We start from the raw sequence: 23,281 nt of genomic DNA, 5'->3' as shown, positions 1-23,281 counted from the left end.
AAAGCTCAAATGAGACCATCTAACAAAAGTGCTCTGAAGGATCTTAAAGTACCGTATCAAGAGATTACCATTCGGAAATAGCATTTCCTCAAGTGCACCCACAGGCCAGGCCACATTTTGAAAGCGATGCCCTCCAGGAGAGTCTGAACTGAAATTCATCTTTATTTTGCTTGTGGAATGGCTCCTGTCCTTCCCATATGGATCACATTTCCCACAGATGTCAGGGGAAAGAGAAGCGTCCTGTCAAGAGAAGGACAGGGTCCAACTTCCCCCAGCCTCACGGGAGGCGGGTTGGTCTGACACAGCCCTGGTGCTGCCGGGCGGCTGGGGGCATGGGGAGTTCTTTCTTTACAAGAGAATGAAAGTTCAACTTCCTTAATGGGCAGATGGTCCAAATTATCCCTCGGGCTCTATTCTGCAGCTGCAGAAAATCTGAGCCTATTTTCCCAGAGCCATGTGTTTATTTCTGTTCTCCACAACCTCCTTTCTTTTGACTTGTTTTGCTTTGGCCAGGGACTGGAAGGCAAGAAAAACAAACAAAAGAGCGGCAGTGTTTCAGGTCTAGATTGGGTTTTCTCTCATCTCTTTTTCTTTAAAAGTAAAGTTGCCTAGACTTCAGGGCCCTTCTGATGCACAGTCAAGCAGGTTCTGGGGTATTTAGTGATCAGTGCTTTCCCTAGATCCCCTCAAAGGGCTGTGAATCCCATTCTTTCACTTGCTCATTCATTTAACACAATTTTTGAGCATTGCAACATGCCAGGGCCCTCTCCTTGCAAATGGGGTTGCAGTTATGAACGAGATAGATGCTGAATGGCTCTTGCCTTCCCAGAGCTTATAATGGTGAATAAATAAAGACATGTAAAAAGGGAAATGTGGTATAATGTCTATCGTATGTGGGGAGCACATGATGGGGCTACAAGCCAGGGAAGCCTTCTCTGAGGAGGTGATGTATATGCATGCCTCACTCACAAGGTCCAGCAGTTTGTAGGTAGTGTAGCTGGGGCTTGCTGCCAGAACTTCCTATCAGGCAATGATTCTCAACCTTAGTTGTGCGTCACCTGGGAACTGTTTAAAAATACAGATGACCCAATACTGGTATTTTTTAAAGCTCTTCAGGTGACTCATGTGCAGTCAGGGCTGGGAACCACTACTTTAAGTCTCAGGCTCTTTCCCTTACACCTGAGGACGGTAATTACTGTGGCCTCCAAGGGTTGCTCTTGTGAGATAGATGCAAAGCACTTTACATGTGGAAAGGACTGTTATTAAATATTTGTCTTAATACTCAGCTTGACTGTTCTGCAGTTGAAAAATGAAAGGCCTTTGCTTTTCTCCCTGGCTCTACCAAGTAGCAGCTGAGTGACCCTGGGCAAGTTGCTTGACTTTTCTGGAACTTTTACAGAAGTTCCTTTTACAGAACTTTTCTGGAACTTTTACAGAAGTTCCTCTTCTGTAAAATGAGAGCCATAATATCTAACTCATGACACTTTGTGAAGAGTAAATGAGAAAAGGCACATATAAAGCACCTTGCAGAGGGCCTGACATGTAGCAGGAACTCAGTATTTATTAGTACCCTTCACTATTGATCCTCGACTTGAAATCTCTCAAGGGGAGAGCCCAGAACTCGGTTTTGTTATGGTTGGGTTTCACAGCAGCTCTGAGCCAGGCTTAGGCAAACCCTGCTGGCAGGTAGTTCCAAGAGATGGCAGCTACTGGCCATCAAACTGTCCTCCTGAACCCACTAATACTGAGGGGCCAAACAATGAAGCCACTCCCTTAATTGTACTTTTACCAGATGCTAGAGGAAGAATAAGATAGTCAGTATCTTGCTCCCTAGTTAACATCTTCGAAACCCAAAGCATGTAGAGTAAAATAAGGTAAGGAATAATCAGATGAGAAAGCACCGGAGACCTCAGGAAAATGCCAGCCCCTGGTGAATAAAACCAGATGCTGGTTTTTAAACCCTAAATTGGAGACTCGAGAGATACTGTCCAGTTTCCTTCCATTCCCGGAGGCATGATGAGCAGCTGTCAGGCGTGGTACTGAGAGGGGAGGATTCCTTTGCTGGAAGGGGGCGGAGGGGCTGCAAGGCCAACTCCCAGGACCCCATCCACTTCTGGGGCTCGGGGTTTGAAAGCCAGAGGAATGTAGGGTAAGACTCGGGCTGCTCTGTCTGGGGCCCTGCTTTTCCCACTGCTTCCCTGGGATTTATTTACAAGGCAGAGAGAGCAGGGAAACATTTGTTTAGAGAGGAGAATCCCTGCATACTAGAAGATTTATCAAGTCTGTGCTAGGAGCTCGAGAGTGGCCTCAGCCCTAGTGCTGCATTCCCGGGCCATTCCAGAGCTGCCTTGCTTAATGAGTAGCATCCAGTTTGCATTAGTGTGCAGGAGGTTGCTGACAGCAGGAGCCGGTCTTCTGCCCCTTGCCCTTGTCCCCTTTCCCCTAATACACTAAGGAGTCAAGAACTGAGCCCTGGGGATAGCAGAGGAAATTAGGAGATTAATCCAATTATTGGGATGAGCCCCCCGGCTCTTGCTCCCCATGCAGCAGGGTTGCTTTGCAAAGAGGCTTTCACACATATGAACCCTCCGTAGACCACTGGTATCCAAACCATCCTCAGCAAAGCATGGAGACTCCTCAGAGTCAGCCACACCTCGCTGGGCAGAGCACTGGCCGGCTAGGGGTGGGAGCTCACAGTGATGGAGTGCCTACATGTGGCAAGTCCTTTATATGTGTCCTCATTCTCACCTGCCACCACTATACCCATTTTAAGAAGAGATTAGGTGTAGGGTGGTCATGTGTGGCCAGTGGGGGAGGCAGAATTCACACCCTATTTCTGAGCCCAGAACTGGCCTCTGACCCTCCTGCATTGTTTCCCCATGGGAATCACCATTCAGAGTCCCTAATCCACCCAAGGTGCAACAAAGCAAGTAGCTAATCAGCCCTTATATGAGTGTATGGGATTCATAGGAGCTGTCGGTGCTTTTTTGTTGCAAGGACCAGAGACTTATCCGGGTCACTCTGAGTGATGAGGGCTTACAGTGAGGACATCTGCATAAACATTGGAAGAACAAGATGCACAATACACATGGGCCTTACAGAGCCTGGAACAGGAAGTTCATTGAGAATCCAGTGCAGCTCTAGGGCCACAGCAGTAGGATTCACCTCTTCACTCTAGTGGTCGTTGTTAATATGGCTTTTTAATGGTGACTGCCTCTCTTTTTGTTTCTGCTTCTGCTCAGCTCTCTCCCAGTTCCTCCAGTTGTGAGTCCTGAGAGAATCTGGGTGATCCTGCTAATCATCATCATAGTTGTTTGGATAGAACTTTTGAACCAGGCCAATCGTTTATGACCTTCCCCAAGTGTCAGGAAATGCCCCTGGGCTGTGAACATGGCATACACCGTGACCAGCTTGTCTAAGGCACAGTTTATAATACCCTTCCCCTATGTCATCACATTTGATCCACTTAACAACCCTAGGGAGTGCATAGGACAGGCAAAGAAATTGAGGAACAGAGTGTCTTTGTGCCTCCAAGACTCAAAACTTGTTAGCAGCATGCCTTGGCTAGACCCCTGCCGGTCTCCTTTCTCCCGGCTCACTGCTCTCTTCACCCTCACACACTGCCTGCCTCTGACCACCCCATGGCACTTAGCAGGGACAGCCTGGAATTGCCTTTTAGAGACAGGTTTACATACCTCAGTGTCCACATGGCTAACTCAATAAATGTTTAGAGATCAATCAGCAGTGAGGAGTCTAGAATGATCTACAAGTGGGTGGTACAAACAGCTGCAATCCAGGGTCACTGCCCCCAGTCTCTGTGTGCACAGTGAGTGCTTGGTGCACGTGCTAGTGCAACACCATCCCTGCCCTCCCACCCTGAGCTGTTGAGAGCAGGGGGTGGGAACAGCACCCACTCTGAACAGCCAGGCCCCAAAGGCTAAGACCAAAACCAGGGAGGTACAGGAACCATGAGGCATTCAGATGGCAATTCCATTTGTCCCCACAAACAAAGTCATGCATCCTTCCACCCATCTACCCATGTCCCTTCTATTCATCGAATGTTTATTTAACGCCTTCAGCCTGCCAGTGGTAATATTAAGTACTTAGGGATCATAGACGAATAAGACATTATCTCTTTTCCCAAGGAGCTGGCAATTTTATATGTAAAATAGGGTATGTATGCACTGCCCTTATAGATGGAGAGCTTTTCTTAAGCTCTATCAAGCAGTATTCGCTGATCCTAAGGAGTATCAGCCTGCCTCTGTCTTTGGCCATATTGGTTTAGCCTCAAACCAGCTTAACTCTATATTATGGCTATATACTGAAAGTGGCCCATGTTGGAAGGAAGTGTTCTAGAAAGAGAGGGATCAGGCATCCCAGTAACAGCTGGTTACTTCATCTCTCTGAACCTCAGTTTCCTTATCTATAAAGGAGGGGTTTGGACGAATAATTCCCTGAGGTCTCTGCCAGCTCTGATATTCAATGATCTTACCTGTTTTAGGATGTTAGTTCATTTGAGTGCCTCAAAGGCAAAGACCAAGCTTAATTTGTTTTTGCATCTGTAGTATGCAGTGTAATCCTAGAACGTGATAGGGACTCAGTAAATGCATTTGGATGGATAAATAAATAAATAATTGAAAAAATAAGCACCAATATTTATGAAGATATGTATAAACAATTAATATAGATAACGTACCTTCAGTGCCCCAAATCTGTGCACAGGAAGTAGAATCATCCTGGACTTTAAAGCATATTTTCATTTTCCTCAAAAGCTAAGGCTTGTGTATCTTTCCTCTGCCTGGAAACATCAACATGTTCATTTTCAAATACAAAGTCAGCAGAGGCTGTGCTCCCCAAGAGTATCCCCTGCCGCCATGGTCCCCCCAACACACCCCTAAGACTTAGGAAAACAAAAAGCTGTTTCCATGAATTTGGGGTAGAAGCATTACCATTCCTAGGTTAAAGTGATTGTTTTTAACATAATGGCTCCAGCAAAAGGTATCATGCAACAAAGTTGTGATGCAGAATTAGTGGATTCTGCTTGGGGATCTTACTAAGAATGAAGGACTCGGGGAAAGAAAGGAAATTATAGATGGAGAATTGACCCAAGGGTTAAGGGGTTAAGTTTCAAGTTCAGGTGCCAGCTCTTCTACTACTAACTGGGATGATCTTGGGCAAGACACACCACTTCTCTGGGCCTCTGTTCCCTTGTGTGTCACATGGAAAGTTTGGACTTTGTGATCGCCAAGTCTCTGCCAGCTGGCAAATTCCATGCTTCTCCATCACTGGTGATGACTGGAAAACCCAAAGACTGTGTGACTATTACCTAAAAGTAGCCCCATGCACTAAGTAATGGGGACAGTTGTAGCCCATGACAAAGCTAAAGGAAGTTATCATCAGAAAGATCCTCAGAAAAATGCGAAACTTCATAGTCCAGACACTACTCCTTGTCCTTCTGCATGACATGATCCAATCTATGCTTCAGTCCCACCCTCTGTACTGAGGAACCTGATTGGTAGGTCAACATTTGAGCAATCTGGGGCCCTGCTGCAGGAAAATGGATGAGAACAATATGGTTGGTTGCAGGAGTGGCCTGGGTGGTGGGCAGGCTCAGTGCAGCAGGTCAGGGGACTGAGGGCCAAGTCCTGGTCTCTGGGGCTGGAGGTAGGCAGAAAGCTCCAAGCAGAGGTTAGAACCACTGATGCTCCAGAAAACTTGTTGAGTGAAACAGCTGAGATCTGACCTGGAGAGAGCAAGAAGGCTGTCCAGCCATAACGGGCCAGTCTCCTACCCTGGCTTCCCACTCATCAGTTTTCTTCCTCTAGAGTTATGCAGTGAGACTAAGTAGTGATCCTTCTGATCTGGTCTTTGGTTTGAGATGACTCTCCTCTGGTTCAGTGTATAAAAAGGGTGAACCTTTGCCAACGGGTGTTGGCAGGATTCATGGCCCCCTAACTCTGAAGTAGCAGGAAAAGGAGAAGCAGGTCTGGGTGTCCCTGCTGCAGGGGAACAAGGAAAAGCTCTGCGTAAGGCTTAGTGGACTACGGTTGGGACAAGCTATTAAGTCAGAAAAATCTGTTTCCTCCATTTGGTGAGAAACAACTACTTAGCATTTGCCTGAGGCTTGGGTCTCCCAGCCAAGAGGTGACGTGTACACAGAGCTAGATAGGATTGGGTCTGGGGATCAGGGCTGTCCTCTCTACTTGCAAATGTGGGCAGATGACATGAAGAGTTTGGTGTTCTCTTTATCCAGGAGGCTCCTGGATGAATCAAAATCAGAAACCCACATGGGGACCAGTTAGGGGCAAGGCTATCTTCAGGGTTTCTGATTCTCATTTTGCTTAGGAGGGGGATTTCCCAGGGCTCTCTGAGGTGGGTTGCAAAGAAGGAGGTAAGGGGCTGTCAAAGCAGGGGCAGTTATTAAGAGCAGAAGGATGCACTTGCAAAAGCCTGAGGTCCTATTGCTCACCATGAGAACTCTTACCCTTTGCCCTCTAACAGGACCATTCCTTCTTGCCACTGGCCCAAGAGTGATGGAGTTTTGTGCAATCAGCTATCCCCTGCCTTTCATTTTCCTCTACTGAAATGTGTAAAGAGAGACGCACTGGCATCTCCTTGACTCAAAGTAGCCCAGAATATCTTGCAGGGACCACTGTGCGTGGGCTCTCTGAGGAAGAAGCTCTGTGGACTAACAAGAAGTGTCCTGGGCAAGGGTGGGTAGTCACAGACCAGGCTGAAGCCGCCTCTCAGGCACCATGACTGATTATGTGGGGGCTGACACAGCTGTGGGGTGAGAACATTTCCAAGTGGTAGTTGGTTACTTGGTGGGAAAGCTCTGCCCTGGGGCAGAAACTGCCAGGAAAAAGCATGGTTTAAACCCTCCACCCACAGAAACCCAAACCTCTTAACAAGTCATCACGTCCTTCTCAGGCTAGAGAGGAGGTCACTGTTGGAATGTGTTTAGTGACTCCCCAAGTTTGTCACAGGAGGCAGCATCATCATTCGGGCCTGGGAAAGGCGTTTGCCTGCCTGCCTCCCTTCCCTATGACTCTTCAGGAGCAAAGAAGGCAGGGAGGCAGGAGAAGTTGTTAATGGAACAACTCCTTGGACTTTCAGAGCCCCTGAATTGGGACAATCCATATCATAAGCAGATCAAACTTCAGCCTAGGGAGGTCTCAGCTGAACTGAGAGTTTGTTAGGGGAGGAAAAGGATGCAAAAACCACATCTTAGTGCCATATTCATAAGCTGAGCTAGAATGAAATGTAGCGCCTGGTTTGATGAGTCCAGGGAAGGTGATGCTGCCTTCAGAATTGTTTTGACCTTTTTGGGGGGTGCAGCATCTGCTGACCCCCATGGGCAGTTGGTACTCGTGATGGTGTACAGCCTCCACCATAGGGAGAAGCCTTCCATCTGGGAGATGTGGGGACAAGTGACGAGGAATAAGCTCCAGTGCATGGGGGGTCAACACTGGGGTCTGGATGGTGTGGTGCCTCCTCAGACCCCTGGTAGGATGCTGTCTAGACTTTTTCTCCCTCATGGGCTCTTTTCCTCTTTTCAGTTCCTGACATCAATGTGGTCCTAGTTGGGGAAAGATATCCTGGGTGCCATGACCAGAGAGGCCTGCTGCAAGGGAGTAGGGGGCATGGAACAGAGACATCCTTGAAATAGACCCTCTGAGTTCTATAATTATGACTACCGTATGTTTCCAATTTTTTAAGTTGTCCTGTTTCCTAACAGTCTTTAGTCACTTCCATATACATTGAAAGATCCTGGGAATTCCAGTATTTCAACATTCAAATGACATTTTCCAGACGTTCTCCAGCATCCACCATGATCATAAGACAGACATGTCCCTGTTTTCTGACTTGGAATATATTGTCCTTGTACCAGTGGCCTGAGCTATGGGTCCAGAACCCAGGAACATCCCACCAAAGGACCCCTCAGTGGGTGAGTGAATAGAAGGGGCTGTGATGCAGCAGAGACGGGGTGGGAGTGGAGGAATGCCCTGAGGGCTGACTTCCCACTCCGGCCTCTACCAGGGGCTCTCGGCTCTGGGGAGCTGTGTCCCCCAGACAGGACCTGCACACCTGAGTCTGTGTAGCTGATTCATTCATGCATGCATTCATTTTTCACAGATTTACTGGGCATCTCAGCACACCAGGCACTGCATTAGGCCAGGTGAATGTTCACAGCATCCAAGAGGGTAAACAGGCAATTATTGTACAATGTGATAAGTGTGTCCAAAGAAGGGGCCCTGGCCAGGTTTAGGGGACCAGTGGAGGCTTTTGGGGAGAAGGGGCATCTAAGCCGAGTTTTAAAGGACAAGAAAAGCTGAGCCCAGATTACAAAGGAGGGTTTCTCCAGGTGCAGGAGTACATGACCTCCCTCATCTCACTTGGTCGCCTACTCAAGGCCTTCCTTGTCTGCCATCCTGTCACTCTCCATCCCCTTCCCATGCTTTCATTCCTTTCCATGCACGTATCATTGTTTGGCCTTAGGTTATATTTTTATGTTTATTGGATTTATTTTCTGCCTCTCCCATTAGAATGTCAGTTCTATGAGAGCAGGGGTTTTGTTCAGGATGTACCCCCAGCTCCTAGAACAGGGCCAGGCACATAGCAGACTCAATAAATAATTGTTTAATGGATGGATAAATGAATAAGTGAATGGAGTGAGGTCAGGCTGGCCAGAGTAGACAGTACAAGGCAGAGAATCTCCAAACATCATCCCTGGCACCTACACCACGCCCAGTCTCTTCGTGTCCTTTATATTTTCCTTTTGTACTGTGATAAAATGTGCATAACTTAAAAGTTATCATTTTAACCATTTTTAAGTGTACAATTCAGTGGCATTAAGAACATTCATAGAATATGTAACTATCACCACTATTTCCAGAACATTTTCATGATCCTAAATGGAGACTCCCTACCCATTAAGCAATAACTGCCCTCTTTTCCCTCCCCTGGCCGCTGGTAGCCTCTATTCTACTTTGTGTCTTTATGAATTTGCCTGTGCTAAATAGTTCATCTACGTGGATAACATTCATTCTGTTAGTTTGGCCTGACATCCTAAACTAGTCTGCCAGGCCTGCAGGGGACCCACAGTGACCTCCCACCATCTTTCTCTCTACCTCCTGACCCTCCACGAGGCTTCTGTTGTTAGCCTCCTGGCCTGACATGACCCACTGCCACCGGGACGCAGTGCTGACACAGGGGGGAGATCTGGGGGAAACCAGGGCAGACACCTCAGCCATAGCCAACCAAGGGCCAGGCCCTCCCCAGCCTAGGGCCTGGACTCATTTAGCTGGCTTCAGGTTAGCTCTTCATTACTGCTCCCAGAGGACATCCTCTGTCTCAGACCTGGCCTCTGGATTCCTGCTACTCGCCACGTTTTCCTCTTCTCCAGGATTTCTAGGCTCTCTTGCTCATCCTAAGCCTTTTTCAGTAGCCTGGCAGAAGGTTGTGTTTGTGCATACAAAATGGCATTAAGTATCGAGAGGAGACTTTCAAACTAAGCACACTGTAATAGTTTGACACCTTGGGGATGATGTGGTTTCTTAGTTTCTCTCTGTGGAACATGCTGGGGAGTTTGGGGGTGTGGACACTTCTCCTTTTTCCTTTGGCACAGATTAATTCTGTCATTTCCTCCAGGGGCCTATAAAGGTTTTTTGCCAAGTCACAGTCATTAGAAGAGAGATTCCTCCAGCTCCCTGGGAGTTCAGTATTTTATAGGGTTTGTCTTTTTTTTTTTTTTCTCAGAACAACAGAAATTTATTGCTGACAGTTCTGGAGGTCAAAAATCTGAAATCAAGGTGTTAGCAGGGCCACGCTCCCTCTGAAACCTGTGGGGGAGAATCCTTCCTTGTTTTTTCCAGCATCTGGTGTTTCAGCAGTCCTGGGCGATCAGGGCAATGGGTTTGCCATTTTCCCCCCAGCAATTCACATAGGGATTTTCCTGTATCATGACAGCCACTTCTCACTGGGTCACAGCACCGGTACCTGCCCTCCCCACCCCCAATCCACATGTTCCAGGTGGTTTCTAGTTGAAGAAAGAAAAAAAGATGATTATGACATCTTCCCTGGTTTTGGAATTACTGAACATTAGAGCTAGAAGGAACCTTACAGACCATCAAATCCCGTCATCCCAAATGCCAATCCACAAAGTAATTGCAACTGAATCATTTGGGGCACTTGTTGAAAATATGGATCCCTGACTCCAGTCACCAAGATTCTGATTTATTAGGTCTGAGTTGGCCCAAGAATCAGCATTTTAACAAGCATTACTAATGATTTTGATGTGTGGTCAGATTTATGAACCATCAACAACCCTGATATTTTTTCAAATGAGGAAATTCAGGTTCTCTAGAGGTGAAAGCAGCCCCCTGCAAATAGCAGGGAAGGGAGGAAGGCAACATCAGGAGACTCAAGCTGCACTCCTAACTCCAGCACTAACCATATGAATCACCCTGAGACTGACTCCCCAGCGAAATCCTAACTCTGGGATGATCTTAAGACTTCTTTCAGCTGCTCCTGTGGTCTCTGAGTCCCTGAAGAAGTAATGCAATGTTTTCTAATGCAAAAAATTAATCTTCATTCATTCATCCATTCAGCAAGCCTTTACTTCCTATAACCAGACACCCCTAAAAACTGAGTTTAGAAATGAATGCAACTGGGTTTCTGCCATTAAAGGGGTAGTGAACTAGCATTTGCTGAGTACCCACTATGTGCCAGACACTCTGCTAGGAGCCTTGAATACACCATTTCACTTATCTGCTCAACACCTCTGTGAAGTAGGCATTGTCCCACGTTGCTGTTAAGGATATGCCCTAAGAGAAGCTAAGAGACTTCCTTAAGGCCATTCAGATGGAGACAAGAGCCTACTGTGTACCTGATGCTGTTGTAAGCTCTTTCTTTACATATATTGCCATATTTCATTGATTCTATGATACATTTGAATGTTTGAAGTTAGGAACATCCTACAATTGACAGTAATTTGCCATTATAATCATTGGAGTTTTTCTCTTCTTAGTGGAAAATAAAATAGTGATGTGCCCCACAATCAGTGGCATGTTAGGTTTCATGAAACTATCTCTCATTTGCAGATGGTAAATGGCAGTCAGCATTCACACCCAGGTCTGATTTCAAGCACTTTGATGCTCACAGCCTAGTGGGAAAGTTGACACAGAGACAGAATTAGGGCTGAGATGCTTCCTGGGGACCTCTCCAGCCATTGAGTACCCACATCACACTGCCCCCAAAGCCTTGACCACCACTTTGGTTTCTTCTCATCCCCCTCTGCTCTCCTTCCTGGCAGTAGCCTGGTCTGGAGAGAGGGCTCACAGAGGGCAAGGTGATAAACCATGTATCCCCTCCTGCCCCGGATGGGACAGGGAAGGAGGGGAGTCAGAGAGATCTCTGGGCCAGGCCCCAGTGTTTGCAGAGCTGGGTAATAACAGTTGCTGCTCCCAGCAGGTAGCGTGGAGAGTGTGGTCATCAGGCTGGTGAACGGCTCGGGCCCACACGAGGGCCGCGTGGAGGTGTACCACGATCGGCGATGGGGCACCGTGTGCGATGACGGCTGGGATAAGAAGGACGGGGACGTGGTGTGCCGCATGCTGGGCTTCCGTGGCGTGGAGGAGGTGTACCGCACCGCTCGGTTCGGGCAAGGTAAGGCCCTCAGAAGGAAAAGGACCGGCTCTGCCGTAGTGAGGGGTCCAAGGGTCTGGGGACTGAAAGAGACCTTCAGGGCCAACTGGTTGGAGCGCCTATCCAAAGCTTGCATCCCCTCAACAGGGATCCTGCAGTCCTGCCAAAGGACACCCAGCTCTGCCTGAATCCCTCCTTCAATGGGGAGCTAATTATCCCTCAGGGCAAGCCAGTCTGTCCTCACACGTTTCTGGTTATTCTGATTGTTCTGATTGTTAGAAAATTCTTTTCCCTGAATTTAAAATCTTTCCTACTGGTCAGTTTCCTGTCCTGGCCCTGGTTCTGCTTCCTATGTCTCAGAGAATGTGTCTAGGCCCTCTCCCACTTGACAGCTCATCAGATCTTAGTACTTTACCCTCTTATCTGTTACTTGTTATTATTACTTAACACTTACATAGCACTTCTTGTTGCCAGACTCTGCTTTAAATGTATTGCAAATATTAACTCATTTCATCCTTACAACACTATGAAGAAGACATAGATAGTATCCCCATTTTCCTAATGAGGAAACAGAGGTACAGAGAGGTTGAATAACTTGCCAAAGGTCACACAGCTAGCAAATGATAGAGCTTGGATTCCACACCCAAGCAGGCAGCTCAGTCATCTGTGTTCTGAACCACCATGCTGAGCTGTCTCTCTCTGTGAGTTTTATCTTCTCCAGATGAACATCCCCACTTCTTTCATCTTGTCCTCTCATGTCAACATTTCAAAAGCCTTCACCATTTGGGTTGATTTCCTTTCAACATGCTCAAGCATACCTCCCTTCCTACCGACTGTGAGTGTGGGAAGGGACTTTGAGGGGGAGCACAGACCCTTACTGGGTAGAGGCTCACTTGCACCATCCACCCCTTGCCTGCTCTAGTCCCCATTCACTGCCTCGAGTCTCTCTCTCAGTCTAGTCTGCTTACTGCCACCACCACCCAAACTGACTTGAAGACATCCACCAATATGTTGTTTGAACACCCACAGAGCCACTCACATACACACTCGCACATGCTTCCTCTTCTGTCAGACTTGAACATGGAGAAGCCCATGTTGATACAGCTAAGACAATGGTCCCATTACACTGACTCCCCCCCTACACACGTGTCTGATAGCATGCATCCCTTGGCTGTGTGATCTTGGGTGTGTTGCTTCTCCATTCTGGGTCTCAGTTTTCTCATCTGTAGCTTAAAGGGGGATGGCAGGCTCTGTGATGTGCCTTCCACCCAGTCCCTCTGGGATTTAGCTGCTGCTGCTTGTTGTCGAGAGGACACCGTATCCAGTGGTTGTGGGGAGGGGTTTGGACCAATGCTCTCTCACCCAGTTGCCTGGGTCCCCTTACAAGCTCTGGAGCAGCGTGAGCCGGCACACCTGCCATCTTGCCCAAGGCCCTGGGCTGCCTGCACCGCAGCAGCAGCCCCCTGTCCACTGTGCTAAATGGCTCAATGGACTGGTGGTGTGGCGTGAGATGGGGGCCTGATGCATCATTTCCAGGTGGGAAAAACAGAGCCAGGTCAAATACAGAACTGACTGTGGAGCCCTCCACTCCTCATAGCCGCCCTGTCTCCTTACCTCCCGCTACGTGCTGCCCACAACTCTTGCTCAGAATCTTGTCCCTTAGATCTTAATGGCATCTACAGTAAGTAACTATCTGTGAATAGTTACTGTTGAGACAGCTGGCAGAAAGCAGCAGATTGACTCCAGCCTGACCCTGCCTCTCCATAAAAAGCCAGAGCGCACGGGGAGTTCAAAGGGGCTCCCAGCTGTGTTAGGGGCAGACCACGGGGAGAGAGCACTTTTCTCCCACTTAAAGCTCCAGGCTTCCTTTCAGCCTGTTTCTTCAAGGAAAATAGACATTGTTCACAGGAAGAAGACGAGGAACCATTCTCACTTTTCCATGTTTGGCTCCAATAAGGCCTTCTTTCTAATAAATGGAAGCAAAACCTTTGTGGGGGAAAAAAATGGGAACTATTAGCCTAAAACTGCTAGTTGGTTAAAAGGTAGCCCAACCAGGAATCCCATCAGAGACTGTGGCGTCTTTCTTTCCCCCTTGATTTTTATACTAGCAAACGTGAGGGGAAGCTCTAAAATTTCCAGCTGACTCCTTTAAACCAGTTGATGGGAAGCTTAACTCACTTCCACGTATCTGTCAGATTTGCATTGTTATGTCCTCATCATGGTCCAGTAACTTATCTCAGGTGATATTCAAGACCTTGGCAGGTAGGCAGGACCTGTCCAGGGCATGCAAAAGAAATGGAGGCCGGGCTACATGAGAGATTTGCACAACAGAGGCTCCTCGGGCGCTCTTTCCACTAGCCCAGGCTGCCTTCCCTGCCCTTCTCTTCACAAGAAGATTCCGGGCACCTACCATGGGCTGAGTGCTGGGGCATGGAGTTAACCAAGCCTGGTCCTGCCCTCAACATGCTCAGTTTAGAGGGTCAGTTAGACAAGTTTATAGTTTCAGGTCAGCATAGTAAAGGCTCTAATGCAGCAGCAGCTATGGGTGTAGGGGAAGGGAATGTCCACCTCTGCTGGCAGCAGGCAGAGCTGTGCATAAGGTTGAGCAGAAACACCACCATCCCCACTCCAACCACAGCCCTCCACCCCAGGGGTCCCTGACTCCCATCCTAGTACACCCACCCTACAGCCCCTTGGCCCTTCCATCTTCCATCTGCTCCCTTCTGGATGTGCTTTGTTATTACCAGCCAAGACCTCAGGGCCATCACTCCCACCACCCTCTCCAGGACCCCCTAGGCACTGCCTCCTGGTTGCCTTCTGCAGGCCCCTCTTTCTTACAGGTTTCTTTGCCCTCAGCCCCCACTTCTCCCCCTCCTCTGACTGTCCCTTCTTTGGCTATCTCCAGAGCTCCAGTCTCTGCTTTTCTCGCCCTCTGTGTGATCTCTGAAAAGTCGCCTCCATACCCACGTATGGCTTCAGTGTCACCCAAATCTTTTCCTCTCATGTAGAGTGTTCAGTTGCACTCCATATGTCCAGAGGGTCTCTGTCACAACTATTCAACCCTGCAGTTGTAGCACCATAACCAAAAGGGTGGGACTGTGCTCCAATAAAACTTTATTTACAAAATAGGCATTGGGCTGCATTTGGCCCACAGTTTGCCAAACCCTGGCTTAGAGATAGGTGCTACATGCCATATACTGTGCTGATATAAGGAGCAAGTACTGGGCTGACTGGGCATCAGAAGCTTGAGTCATGGTCTCTTCCACATAATAGTTAAGGGGCCAGGGACAAGTCACTTAATCTCTGTGGGGCCTCAGTTTTATCCTCTGTAAGCTGTCCTTCCTACACCTGTGTGACATTCTATGGAAGCCTGTAGGATTCAGTATTACTCATTCCTACTGTTAATACTATTCTAAATAAACATATATAAACTCAAATGTTAGCTCCGTGAAGTGGAGAATTTTTGTCATGTTTTATCTTTTTTTATTCATTGATGTACTCCAAACACCCAGAATAGTGCTGAGCACAGAGTAAGCTCTCAAATATTTGTTGAGTGATAAGGATAAGGTTCAATCTCCATTTATACATCCAAACAAGTGTCACCTTCAAACAGCCCCTAATCCTCTAATAACAAGAAAACCTGGTGCTCTAGTCCCAACTTTGCCTCCTCAAGATAAAACATCACTTCATTGCTTCTTTTTTTGTTTGTTTGTTTTCTCATCTGTAAAACAGGGAGAAATGGTACCCTACCTACTTTCCTGACAGGGCTGTTAAGTAGCTCAAAAGAGATAACACATATGTGAAAGGACAGATATCATCTAGAAAGGGGATTCTCAGGATGTGCTTATGAACTGCCTGGGTTAGGAGATCTTGTTGAAGTGTAGGCTCTGATTGAGGTCTGGGGTGGGGCCCAAGACTCTGCATTTCTAAGCCCCTGGTCCTGGAACCATGCTTGGAATAATCAGGTGTCAGTTCTAAGGCTAAAGTGATGATTATAGGTGATTGTACCTAGAATCATTGGAGTTCTGGCCCCTAGGCCCTGGTCTGAGGACGGAGGATGGTTGGCAGGCTAATTAGCCCTTCAGTGATCACCCACACTGTCTAGCAAATGAGGCATTCCATGAGGCTAATTTAATGACCCTATTCCCATTTTATTAGTTCTTTCTTTGCTGAACATTAGCCAGAACTCTCTGGCTAAACACCAACTAGCGTTTGGAGTTTAGGTATACTATATATGCATTTGAGCTGGGTAACCTTGGGCTGTTCTTGATTTGTCAGGCTCCTCAGAGCTTCTTTATTTGCTTTGGGTGTGACCAATCCCACAGAGCTCTTGGGCCTGCATGAAACCTTTTCCTGGGTAATTTGTAAACTGATGTGTTTTCCAGGAGACGTTTAATCTGCGAATTATTGCTCTGCCTGAAAGAGCTTATTGTGTAAGAGCCACAGGGTCTCCAGGCAAGGGACAGAGCCAGGGAAGAGGCTCTGGTGAAGAAACAACGTCCAAGAAGTTGGCCGGAAGGAGGCGTTGCCCCAGCTCTGTCCCTGAATTCACTGTAAAGCAATCCCATTACATGTGCCGAAAATCTCTGTATGACAAAAAATATGTCTTAGCTGTTTAGTTATGTAGTATATTAGTGGTCATTGAAATGGTTTAGGTGTTCCCTTGACATTCATTGTAAAGCAATTTCATCAGTGCAGTTCAAGAATGAATTATAGAATTTCAAGGTTTTAATAGTTCTCAAAATTCTGGGAAAAGGAAAGGTTGTATGGCCGCGGAGAAATGATACAGGGAGGTTGCCAGACTTCTCAGTGAGCTGTTATAGGCAGGAGAAGGCATTGGGATCAGGGTAAGTTTCTAATACCTGAACTACCTTGTGTAAAGGGCTTTAGTAATTTTTGAAGCCCTTTCAAATACAGGAACTATTACTTCATTTGACTTGCTCAAGGTGACACAGTAAGTAAGTTAGAAACCAGTTTATGACTCCTAACCTAGTGCTTTCTGGTGCCAGGTCATAGAACTAATAAGTGATGGATGGTGCCAGAGTGACCAACTCATGCTCTTTGCCTGGAACTTACCCAGCTTAGCACTGAAAGTCCTATATCCTGGGACTCTCTTACCAGTTTTAAAACTGAAATGGTTACCCTAGATGGTGCAGAGACTTGATTCTAGGTCTTATCTACTGCAAAGGCCTACTTCTTTCTATATATCAGTGCTTCTCAAACTTTAATGCATAATCACTTTGCTGGAATGTAGATTCTGGTTTGATAGGTCTGGGTGGGACCTGAGGTTCTGCATTCCTAGCAAGCTCCTGGGTGACATCAGTGCTGCTAGTCTGCACATCATACTTTTTGTGGCAAAACTCTAAGCTACTTGGACCAATTGCTTTCAGAGCCTCAGTTTTCCTACTATAAAGTGGTTTTATTAATAACTACCTCATACCATCATGGTGAGGACTGAGGACGATCATGTGTGTAAAATGCCTGATATGTATTCAGTAAATTTTACCATCATCACCATCAAGAGATTGAGCTGAGAAAACAGGTGTAAAGTCTGGGTTGGGTAGAGCAGACAGAAGCCACCAGGTTTGAGAAGGGCCAGCAGAGTCCTGTACAGCCTGGTCAAACACAGAACCAGTAATGCTGCCTTTTCCCCACTCCCTGCTCTCCTGCATAGCTGCTAAGTAACTGTGTTGACTTGTCTCCACAGGCACAGGGAGGATTTGGATGGATGATGTTGCCTGCAAGGGCACAGAGGACACCATCTTTCGCTGCAGCTTTTCCAAATGGGGAGTGACAAACTGCGGACATGCCGAGGATGCAGGGGTGACATGCAGCAGACACTGACAGCGGGCACAGCCCCAGGTCCGGGCACTGCTGCAGAGCTTCCTTCCTGCATTCCTGGGATGGGGCATTGCTTGGGGCTACCTGCCCACACCTTGGCCTGACCGTTCCAGCACCCCTCCTGCCCCCATATTCCTTATTCCACGACTGTGGTGGGCTGTTGTCATTCTCCTTTTGGATAATGGCTCCAAACCATGACTCTGGGACCTACTACCAATCTCTCCAGCCCTGGTCAACTGGATCTCCAATGTGCCCAGTGTTCTAAACACCACTTATCAGAACTCAGAATCCATGTTCTTTGGGGTCTGTTTGTTACAGATGGATGCTGCAAATATGTCAGAGACAAATGTAACAATAGACTTGGGAGGGAGGCATTATGGATCATTTACTTCTTGTATAATCCCAAACCTCATTTAAGTCAAAAGTTGCGATAGCTTCCTCCCCAGCAAGAGGCAATACTGAATGATTCATTTTCCCTCTGACTTTTCTAGTTTTCAGAAAACTACGTGGTAGAGGCCAGCTGTAGAAAGGAGAAGGAAATGCAAGTCACCTGGAGGAATCAAACTGGATTTGGAGAAAGGGAATGAAACTAACATTTATAGAATAACTACCATGGTGTGCTAAATGGTACCATGGGTGCTGAATTCATTTGTCCATTTTGCAACATTTGTCCAATGCATGTTAACCTGGGTAAGACCTTACTTTCAGGCAGTACTCACCTGACCCATTCACCTGGCCTACAAGTCAGAAAACTGAGAATGACTGAGACCATTGGGCCCAGCAGAACCCTAGTCTGTCTTTGCTAGGCTTAAGCAAGAAGCTTGGGTATGAGACATGTGGACTAGAAAGCTACATACTCCCAAAGGTATGGTATAAGAAGTACAAGACCAGAGATGATTGGCTTCTGGGTACATAGGAGGAAAGCTGATCTGGAGAGTGACACAGGGGCTGTCTGTGCTAAACCAAGGCCAATGCTCAGTCATTGGGTAATCAGGATTAACGCCTGTGTTGTCATGGCACACAGGTAACTCAGAGGGGATGATGTTGCACTTTCCAGGCTGCATTAGATGTGATCCTGTGGTCAGGAGGTGATGCATCCTGATGGAGCCTATAGGGATAGAAGGAAAGATGGATCCTATAGGGATAGAAGGAAGTGAAGATTCCCTATAACCTCCAGCGGGGAAGAAGGGGATATGCAACCTCTGCAAGTCCTGAATCCACACTCCCCTCCCAGTGACAGAGAGATCATCTTCTGCTTTTTATGCAAAGACGTAGGACTGGGCCATTATACATTGTCCTAGGACTAGGGGAGCTACAGCATAGCAGGTGAGCACAGACCCACCTCATTTGAGGGAATCACAAACTCACAGGCCTTGGGTACACAATCATCCCTCATATCTGGGCAAGCTTAGGCTTGCCTGGGACATTTGAGACCTTGGACCCTCCAGATGTAGGACCAGCAGAGTTCCTGACTGACATCTCAATGAATGTGTGCTACTGGTCATTCTTTGCTTACAATATGCTTGTTATTCCTTAATGTCCTAATGATCAGCAACTCTTCTTCTGACCAATTGCTATGTTTACATAACACGCATGAATTCATGCATCTTTTTCCAGAGCCAATATATGTATGCAAATATAAACATAGCACTCTTTACTACATAGCTCAGCACACTGTCAAGTTTGCATTTTAAAAAAATAATAAACATACAAATATGTCACATTTAACAAAATAAATTCCTGAGTCGATTCTGGCAAAGAAGCCTATTACCCCACCAATGAAGACCCACATAACTTTCTGACTTGGTCTTTTTATTTGGGAAACAACAAATCTTGTTTGTTAAATTAAAAAGAGAAATTCAACTGTTTGAACCTTTAAAAAAAGTCTACTAGTTTACATACCTGCTTAAGAGGACATGGAAATGATCATGGACCTGTGTATTTCAGGGACTAGAGGACATTAGGCCTGGCCTAAAATTAATCAAATCTTTTTAAGAAATTTTTAATAAAGCTAAAATCATGTCACTAAAACGCTTTTCATCATTTTCTTTCTCATTAGAACTCAGTGAGTGTGGGGAGGACTGGTGAAAATGGGATGGTCTCATCTTTTTTCAATGGGGATTGATGGAATGGGAACTTAAGAAAAGCTGTCTCAATAGTTCTGGAGGACAATAAACATAGTCTAGATCAAGAGCATGATGGAACATGATGTCTCAGTCTTTATTTGGTAACCAAAGGAAATGAGTCCCAAGCAACAGAACAACGTCCATCTTGTAAGATAATTGCTTTTATAGCCAATAAAGAAAACACACTACTTCCTCACATCCCTAGAGCTCTTATTTTGGGATGTGCTTCCCTCTGGAGTTCAATTATAAATGCTAGCATTTTTTATTCACACATAAGAAAATAATCCAGAGTTAGGTACCAGGACAGCCAAGTCACTGAGCCTCATCATCTATTGAGAGGCAGAAGTCCCAGGAACAGGACTCCAGTTGTGTGTGGGTGTGGCCCAGCCACTGCCTAATCCTGGCCACATGCTCACAGTGGGCACCCCCAGGAATCTCTAATGACCCCAAGCTTGCTGTGGTAATTTGTTAAAAGAAGTCAACAGAGAAAAAGTTGACTTTCTGGAAATCCACAGAGAAAGCACCCTGTTTCTCTCCTCTAAAAGGCCTGGTGATCACCACCACCACCTCCCAAAGCACCATGGTTCCTGTCCTGTAAATAGCTTCCCACAGAAAAAAAGAAAGAACCCTCTTTTTCTACCCTCTCTAACATACGAAATGCGCCACTATTACCCTCATCTCAAATGCCTGTGATGACCCAGCTTTAGGGCCTATGTGTGTTGTAGTTAAACAGAACCACTGTAATGGACTGGATACGTGTAAAGGAATTAAAACTTTCTCAATCTTAGGTACCCCCTAGGTCTTCAGCTACATTGTTTAATGGTAATCAAGTATTCTAACATTTCTGTAAAATGTCAAACGTGTAAATCACTTGTCTTTTTGTTCTCAGAATAGCTCTTCCCTCAACCCTTCATAGAACACCCCTCTGCCTTCCCTCCTTTTACTCTCCTTTCCCTAACATTTAGCCTTTTGGAGCTGAGTTGTTGTAGATTGAATTATGTACCCCAATTTAGACATATTCTCAATCTCAATCTGCATTCCTGTGGGTGTGAACCCATAAAGATATTATTTTTAGTTATGAATAATAACTGAATGAGATTGGGGCTTAACCTCCATTACCGGAGGCCTTATAAAGAGGAAGAAACCAGAAGCCAGTGTAAAAGAAAGCTACAGTGAGGAATTGTAAGCAGGAAGTTAGTGGGAGCCTGGAACAGAAGAGAAGAGGATATCACCATGTGACTGGAAGGAAGGAGAGAAAAAAAGCCAAGGAACCCCAAGGATTGAGGCAAGCCAGCATCAGAACACTACCGACCCCAGAAAAAGCAGGCTTTCTAGCCTCTGAAACCATGAGATAATAAATTCGTATTGTTTTAGCCATCCTATTATAAGGTAATTGTCACAGAAGCCTGGCAAAAAGACAGTTGGGGTTCTGACTGACTGAAGCCTTCTTACTTACTCCTTTTCACCAGCCCTCTTGCCCCCAAATTAGAATAGGTTTAGAGATTTCAAGAAAGATGTTCAATCACTTAGATAATTTTTCCACTCTGGCTTGAGGGGACTCAAACAATTCCCAGCCCTGTGTAAACTCTGGTAAATGTTCTTTCCTCAGAAGTTGTTCTTATTGGTCACAAGGATTCACATATGCACAGATTAGTATTCAGCCGAAGACTCAAGGGACATTTCTGGAACTCTTCTCTGTGTAGCTCCCTTCTCTCTGGTGTTGTGTCCTGTAATTTCTAACCACTTGGCTGCCCCTATCTCTGATCTTTGTCTCCTCACCTCAATGAAACTGTCAGATTCTGTATGGCCCCCTTTTCTGTGCTTTAGTCTGGCAGGAAGCCTAGGCAAATGTAGGGTTCACCTCACTTGATTTCCTTTTCTCGGGGATCACAGTCTGTTGCCCAATGTCTGAAGATACATGTGTCAACGTTTTGTGCAATTTTCTGGGTATTTCGTGGGAGGGTAATTCTGGTGATTACTCTCATGTAGCCTAAAACAGAAGTCCTCCCTTTGGGAATTTCCTGGTCAGAGAAAATTATTAAGGAACAACCTTCACTGGCATCAATCTGAGGTTTTAGTAGAGATTAGCTTTGGAAAGAGAATCTTCAGGTGGGAAGGGATGACTGAACAAGTAGAGCCTTCCACCTAAGGTTCTCTCACTCCCTCCAGCAAGGTCCACCATCCCCAGACATGATTCAGAGGTCAGCCCCCAAAGCTCTTGCTTGGTGGAGTTAAGCTCTGGTTGAACAACAAGGAGATATTTTCAGAAAAACACTAACAGCTTCAAAACAGACAAGACTCCAAAACAAGTCTTAGATCTTTCAATAACAACTTTAGTTGCGGTCCCAAACTGGCTCACTTTTTCACAGTTCCAGCCTATGTCCACACCGTGGGCACGTTTTTTGTTGTTCATAGTGTCTTCTCCTCAGAAAATAACATGCTGACTCTGTTGCCCACCTGGGCTCCACTCACTGAGACCTTGTCCTTCTGTGATGACAGAGACAGGTGAGTTTTGATGGGCAGAATGAATGAAGTTTCTCTCTCTGTGGAAACCCACGTCTTACCCATAGGGGAATGGCTTAGACAAAGTTTGTCCCCTTCATTCACTGGCTTGTTTGTTTAATTGGTATGGAGAATCTTCCACGTGCAGAGCCCGGTGCTAGGTACACCAGATGTAGTGATGTGGTCCCCGCCCTCGTGGAGTTTATATTCTAGCTCTTGCCCTTTTTGTCAGCTTTAATACAATGTTAAACACACAAAAACAATGGCATCCAACAACAGGAAATATGTAGGTCAAGAGGACAATGGTTGCTTGCAAAACTACTTATGTAAAACACAAATAGCTTAATTGTTAAAAAAAAAAAAAATTTAAACACCATTGTGCCAGTCTGGATATAGTAAGTCCCCCAAAAAGCCATGTTCTTTAGTGTAATCTTATGGGGGCAGATTTATTAGTCTTTTGATTAGGGTGAAACTTTTGATTATTTCCATGACGATGTGATTCACCCACTGTGGGTGATACTTTTGATTAGATTATTTCCATGGAGGTGTGGCCCCACCCATTCAGGGTGGGTCTTGATTAGCTCACTGGAGTATTTTAGAGAGAAGCTAATCGCCGACACAGACTCCAGATGCTTGTTGACATTTAGGAGATGGTTGGAGATGCGGACAGAAGGACATTTGGAGATACTAAGCTAAGAGATGAAGCCTGGAGTTTGCCCCAGAGAAGCTAAGAGAGACTCAGAGACATTTTGGAGAACAACATTTTGAAACGTAACCAGGGAGCAAAGGACAAGCAGATGCCAGTCATGTGCCTTCCCAGCTGACAGGGGTTTTCCAGACACTATCAGCCATTCTTCAGTGAAGATACCCTCTTGTTGATGCCTTAGTATGGAGACTTACGGCCTTAGAACTGTAAACTTATAATAATAGCTTAATAGCAGCATTAGCAAACCGGAACAATCATCTTCATTGGTAGGAGTTAACAATGGCACAGGTGGCTCTGGTTATAGAAATAATCAACCATTCCAGATGGAGATGATTAAAACTGAGAATAAAACCCATTCACTCAAAATGGTGGTAGATAAGCAGATTATATGACAGAAACAACAGCTAACATTCACTGAGCATTTACTGTGTGGCAGGTTCTAGGGGCTTTACAGGAATGA

The 23,281-nt window shown here is 46.2% G+C and overlaps 1 protein-coding gene across 3 annotated transcripts in view; it reads left to right on the top strand.

The window, feature by feature from the left end:
• SCARA5 (scavenger receptor class A member 5) overlaps positions 1-19,518 on the top strand; it is a 123,311-nt gene extending 103,793 nt beyond the window's left edge. For 2 of the 3 annotated variants that reach the window (XM_037813382.1, XM_037813383.1), the window contains 2 exons: positions 11,470-11,667; positions 17,354-19,518. In XM_037813382.1, the coding sequence (XP_037669310.1) occupies positions 11,470-11,667; positions 17,354-17,490 (335 nt within the window). In that variant the 3' untranslated portion in view covers positions 17,491-19,518. The remainder of the gene's footprint in view (positions 1-11,469; positions 11,668-17,353) is intronic. The other variant, XM_037813384.1, reaches the window with a different exon arrangement.
• The last annotated feature ends 3,763 nt before the right edge of the window (positions 19,519-23,281 follow it).

The sequence above is a fragment of the Choloepus didactylus genome, chromosome 20, assembly GCF_015220235.1.
Source record: "Choloepus didactylus isolate mChoDid1 chromosome 20, mChoDid1.pri, whole genome shotgun sequence".
NCBI lineage: Eukaryota > Metazoa > Chordata > Mammalia > Pilosa > Megalonychidae > Choloepus > Choloepus didactylus.
The sequence above is the reverse complement of the archived record's forward strand: the minus strand, read 5'-3'. Positions and strand labels throughout refer to the sequence as shown.